Source organism: Setaria viridis, chromosome 9 (genome assembly GCF_005286985.2).
Source record: "Setaria viridis chromosome 9, Setaria_viridis_v4.0, whole genome shotgun sequence".
Lineage (NCBI taxonomy): Eukaryota > Viridiplantae > Streptophyta > Magnoliopsida > Poales > Poaceae > Setaria > Setaria viridis.
Genome location: NC_048271.2, coordinates 39,633,157 through 39,638,950, shown reverse-complemented (window position 1 = coordinate 39,638,950; position 5,794 = coordinate 39,633,157). Strand labels below are relative to the sequence as shown.

The window sequence follows — 5,794 nt, the reverse complement described above, 5'->3', positions numbered from 1 at the left end:
CCGTTGGCCATGTGCTCAAAGGATGCATAGGGGGCGTCGCTACTAGGGTAATATTCCCCAGGGGATCGTCATCATCACTGGCAAGGCCGTCCATCGGAGGACATGGTGGTCGTCAACCCTGCCCTTCCCTTCACATCTCACCTTCACTAGTCCGGCCAAGGTACTCACCGCCGGCAAATTGGAAATCTTGGACGCCGCCGTTCCATTGGGTGTTGGGGCCGCTGACGGCCATGATCCGCTGACGGCCATGATCCGATGCATCTTCTGCCTGCCGCGCCGATCTTGAACTTGCCGGATGGGAGCACTTCACATTAGGAGCTCTTGGAGTTGCTGTAACGCCAAAACAATGGTGTTACTAAGCTAAGATACAATTATAAGTATGTTACTTCCAAAAACTTAGTCAGCTAGGGATTCATTATGTGGTACTGTAAGTCTGGTATCTTCTACTTTTTCAAAGTTGTTTTATGATGCTCCTTTCTTTTTCTAATGCTTACAAATTGGAGAATGTAAGTTTGTCAGCCTTGATATCTTTTTCTACGTGGGAGAGCTGCTGCTGTCAGCCTGGATATCTCAAAAAATATTTCCAAATTAGTTTTGTCAGCTCAGTTATATGACTAAATTATTTGGTCAGGACTTGTTTTCCTGCAACATCCTAACTAGATGCTGAATTAGTACAGATGCTGAATTACTCAAGCAACTGTTCTGTGACTCCTATCCCAATTACTCAAGCAACATTAACATAGTAAACAGATATCTTTGTGTTCTGAACCTGCTGAACTTGCAAGCCATTGGTTTAAAGTATTGCACTACACCTGAAGATCTAGCTGCTAGAAAGGCCATTCATTTGGGATAATATCGTAGCAACCACCAGATGGTATTGAATCCAACGTCTAAAACACCTAACAAATCGGTTTTTCAACCAGGACACTGCTAGAGCTAATAAAGAGACCTACTAACTAGAAAATGATTCACTGCTAGGAAAATTGAGCACCTGGGAACCGTACTTGGGAACTAGTTGCCGACGATCCAGAGGACGGCGCGGCCCTCGAGGAGGACAGGGCCGGCCGCCGGCGGGGAGGATAGCCCCGGTGCCGCCACCGCTTGGGAAGGACAAGGCCGGCCGCCGGCGCAGCCGCCGCTCGGGGAAGGCCGGGTGCTGTGGCCGCCGCCATCGCAAGGGTAAGGAACGGCGCCATCGCTGCCGAAGATGCTCGGGAAAATGGCGCGCGTGGGGAAAAAAGACGCAAGTGGGCACGCGCGAACGGATTGGGGAAGGAGGTGCGCCGCGTATATTTACGGGAAAAATAGCTCCGTATGCGGGTGGAAGCAAATTTGCGGGAGGTTTAGGGGACCTGTTGGAGCAACTTTTTTTACTATTTTCCCTCAATTAAGATTTTAGGGGTAGTTTAAGGGAGCTCTTGAAGTTGCTCTTACATGGTCCAAGCTTCTTCCTCAAATTTTTGTTTTTCTCCATAATTTTAAGCTAGCGAACTCATTAACCAACTACCCCTAGCTTACGAAAGTTGGGATGACACAAAAACATGGTGGAAATCCTTAGGAATGAATAAAGGACATTTTTTGGTCCGTGCAAAAGTGTGGCTTGTACTTGAAGGAAAATTATTGGACCTAAAAATAGTTTAAAAAAATGTGACACTAGCTCGAGAGAAGCAAGCGACCAATGGGATTGTCCAACCAGATAGGGTGATACTATAGAGTCTATAGAGACGAAGCGAAAGCAGATATAGGCTGGTGGAATGGAAAGGGATGTTAATCCTGCCGAGGGTGTAACTAATGGAAAATTTCTTGTATTTTTCGTAATCCATGCTTTGGATTACACAGCAGGCCAAAACGAGTGACAACACGTCACTAATAGTTGTTGATGGTTGCCCATTTAAGTAAAAAAGGTTACAGATCACCAAACCAAATATCACCGCAAAATAATTGGCCCTATAAATAGGCTGCCCGGCCTGCATAACAATCGTGCCTTGCTGTGACAAATTTGAGAGGTGCACACAAAGAACAATGGAGGTTGCTAGCGAGAAGATCGTCAACAGGGATGAGATCACGGACACCGCTCTGTCCCTGTTCGCCGGCGACGACTCCATCCACATCCCGGAGAGTTATATCAGAACAGATGAGGTCCTTGCTGACGAAGTCGTCGGCAAGGACGAGGCCTACGAGCTGCCGGTCGTCGACATGGCCAAGCTTCTTGATCCCGATTCCTCGGCCATGGAGACAGATAAGCTTGGCTCTGCGTGCCGACACTGGGGTTTCTTTCAGGTTTGTTTCTTGCCAGCCGCACTACTCTACCATGTGGTGCAATTTGTTTGTTACCTTTGTACACTACATTTGCGCTAACGAACCATGGAGTCGACGAAGCAGTGGCACAGCTTATAAAAGACAGTACTGTGGAGTTCTTCAGCTTGCCACTGGACATCAAGAACAGAGTGGCGGTGCTGGGGAAGGGAGCTGGCCTTGAAGGATATGGCCACCACTACAGCAGAGGGCCAGGTGATAAGCTGGACTGGGCAGAGGGCCTAATCCTCATCACCCAGCCAGTCCATGAGAGGAACATGAAACTGTGGCCTACCAACCCACCCACGTTCCGGTCTGTCTCCTATCCATTCGCATTTCATGTTCTTTTCCATGTAGATCGTTTCAGTTTCATACTCCCAATTCAGTCATGTGCTGAGCCCATCGAGGTTGCTTAAACACAATGTTCCGTTGGTTCTAGCGATGCGCTTGCGACGTACTCAGTGGAGATGACGAAGCTCGCGAGGCGTCTGCTGGGCTTCATGGCGGCCGACATCGGGGACGACAAGGGTGAGCTGGTGGAGGCCTTCACCGGGAAGCGGCAGAGCATGGCGATGCACTACTACCCTCCGTGCCGGCACCCGGACAAGGTGATGGGCATCACGCCGCACACCGACGGCCTCGGCCTGACGCTGCTGCTGCACGTCGACGACACGCCGGGCCTGCAGATCAAGAAGGACGGCCGGTGGTACCCGGTGCGGCCGCTGCCGGGAGCCATCCTCATCAACATCGGCGATGTCCTCGACGTCCTCACCAACGGCGCCTACACGAGCGTCGAGCACCGGGTGATCCCGGACGCCGAGAGGGGACGCACCACCGTCGTCTTCGTCGAGGAGGGCACGGTGGGGGAGATGGTGACGCCGCTCCCGGGCCTCCTCAAGGAGCAGGAGCCGCGCTACAAGTCCTTGGATATCGACGACTACATCAAGGGCATCCTCAAGGCGATTCCGGAAAGGACCCGGTTCGCGGACACTCTCAAGATCTAGCATGATGCTTCCATCGATCTGCCTGAGGAGTGTCGATCGACGATCGAAAACGGCGCGGGGGTGCTTCGTCCTGTGTCTCGTCTCTCGTATCTAGTTCAGTATGTGCTCGTGGTAAAATAAAAGCACCTGGATCGAGTGTACTGCATGAACCGTCATGTGTGTCAAAGTTTGCTGTCACTACCTAAAATTCATTATCTTTTGTTACGTGTACATCCGTCTTTAAATATACAATATTTACGATAAACTAATTAGTTCTAAACTAAAATTTACTTGTCCTAAATATCATATACTTCCTCCGTATCAAATTGTAGGCTATAAATATAATTATGCATCTAGACGAACACTATATTTAGGTACGTAGTAAAAAAAATATAGATCTAGAAAAATCAAAACAACCTACAATTTGGAACGGCGGAGGAAGTATTTAACTATAAAGGGAATGATATGTATTCAGCGAGTATTTTTCTTGTTTGGCCCTCATTTGGTTCGGTACCAAATATATATTAGCTTGCCCTTGATGAATTAGGCAGAGGCATGCAATGTCGGAATGCCCATTCGTACCTAGTACTCCGGGTAAAATCTGGCTAGTAACAAGTTCGAAGAAGTGACACTTCACTCCTTGATGATACGTCACCTATTCGAGCTTGAAAATGCGAGTGGAATGTGCTTTTTTTCCTTCCAAAAATTGGTGGACTGTGGCTCGGTTGACGCTACCGCATCCTCTTTTGGTAGATTTCAGGGTCAGATAATCCATTAATTTTACCGGATCGTTTTTGACACAATACGAATGGTTTATTCGTGCTGGCTCATGTGTACCCGACACAGATGAGTCGATATGAATGGATATTTCTTTGACTATATATTGGTTAAAATTATGATACTGCAATATTAATATGTGATGGTTCTGAAAAAAATTGCGTGTAAAAAATTATGGATGCTAACTGCATTTAGTATTAGACTATGCAAGAGATAAGACACGGAGCTTAAGGTTCAGTGTGCTTCACTATGTCTTTTTTTGGTCCGACGTGTGCTAAGAGATTAACCTGCAATACTACGGATAAGGAGGTAGGTTTACCCAATCCGATTCCGATCGATTAAAGTACGATTGTTTAATCCTGAAACCAACGATCGCATTCTTCCACCAAACTCGTGGAACAGGAGCCCATTTTTCTATATTCAAAATTTCAAATGTTATATGCAAAGTACTCTGTATATGATAAATTGATGATGATAGGCTCCTTTGCTCTCTAGAGATAGTTTTAGGTTGGTGAGTGAGATGACACACTTGCCTATTCAGCTGATCCCACGGCGTATGGCCAGAGTTCGGACTGCAGGAGCACGATCCACAGAGGGAGGGGTGATCAGTTACTCTTTCCGTTACAATTCTTGTTTTAAATTGTAAACTTTTTTAATTTTTCTAAATTTATAGATATTATTATGCATCTAGACATACACTCGACCTGCAATTTGGAACGGAGGGAGTAACTATTTTGAACTTTATTAGTTGTACATTAGTCTTTACTATGTATTAAGTTTGAATATTGTAAATGCTACCAGTAGTTTTTTTATGGAAACATAGTTTCATATTGAAATATACTTTTGCTATATTTATATTTTTTTATAAAAAAATACTAGCTAAAGTTGTATTTTTGGGAGATCCAACGTTTAGAGCATAACAGTAAATCAAAAGTTCAAAAGCTACATCTTGTTAATAGAAACTTGGTATACGTCCTCGGAATTTTTTGGATTTCGTTTAAAGCCATTGTTTAGTTGTAGGCACAATTTTTTTTTGACGTAATTTTCGCACAGACTTTTTTTTAAGAGGATTTTCGCACAGACAGAATTAGCCCCAAGAGAGAACATCAAGCCCATGTTCCCCAAGGGCTAAGGCCCAAGTACAGTTCTCTTGTTGTGAATGATTTTGCAGAAATATATAGTCGGATGAAAAAATTATAAAACTAGGCTACTGTCAGCTGGTGATAGGGCCTTATTGCCGACCCAGGCGGCGGTTGGTGCTGGCCCAGCCGGTGCCAAGGGGTACACCCCTCTACACCACACTTTCAGAAAATTATAACTAATTCATATCAACTCGGATGGAGATAAACTTATATGAAACTTGTAGATCTCGACAAGATCTACAACTTTGTAGTTAAAACTTTATAGTTACAACATCAAATGAAAAAAATTTTAACTACAAAGTTGTAGATCTCATCGAGAGCTAATATTTTCATATAAAGTTTATCTCCATTTGAGTTGATATGAATTAGTTATGATTTTTTGAAAATGTGGTGCGGAGAAGTGTACCCCTTGTCGCCGGCTGGGCCGGCGGTAAGGCTCTTCTGCAGGCCCAACCGCCGCTTGGACTGGCGATAAGGCCTATCGCCGGCTGGGCCGGCGACAACAGTCTAGTTTTGCAATTTTTTTGTTTGACTATATATTTTTGCAAAATGCTAAAATAAAAAATAAAAAAATAAAAAAAAGTTCTCTTGTTGTGC

The 5,794-nt window shown here is 45.2% G+C and overlaps 1 protein-coding gene across 1 annotated transcript; it reads left to right on the top strand.

The window, feature by feature from the left end:
* Nucleotides 1-2,022: 2,022 nt before the first annotated feature.
* LOC117839506 (2-oxoglutarate-dependent dioxygenase 11) lies at nucleotides 2,023-3,509 on the top strand. Its single transcript, XM_072290519.1, has 3 exons — nucleotides 2,023-2,187; nucleotides 2,244-2,608; nucleotides 2,735-3,509. Exons 1-3 carry the CDS (start codon nucleotides 2,023-2,025, stop codon nucleotides 3,297-3,299), a joined length of 1,095 nt encoding a protein of 364 aa, XP_072146620.1. The 3' UTR covers nucleotides 3,300-3,509.
* Nucleotides 3,510-5,794: the final 2,285 nt, after the last annotated feature.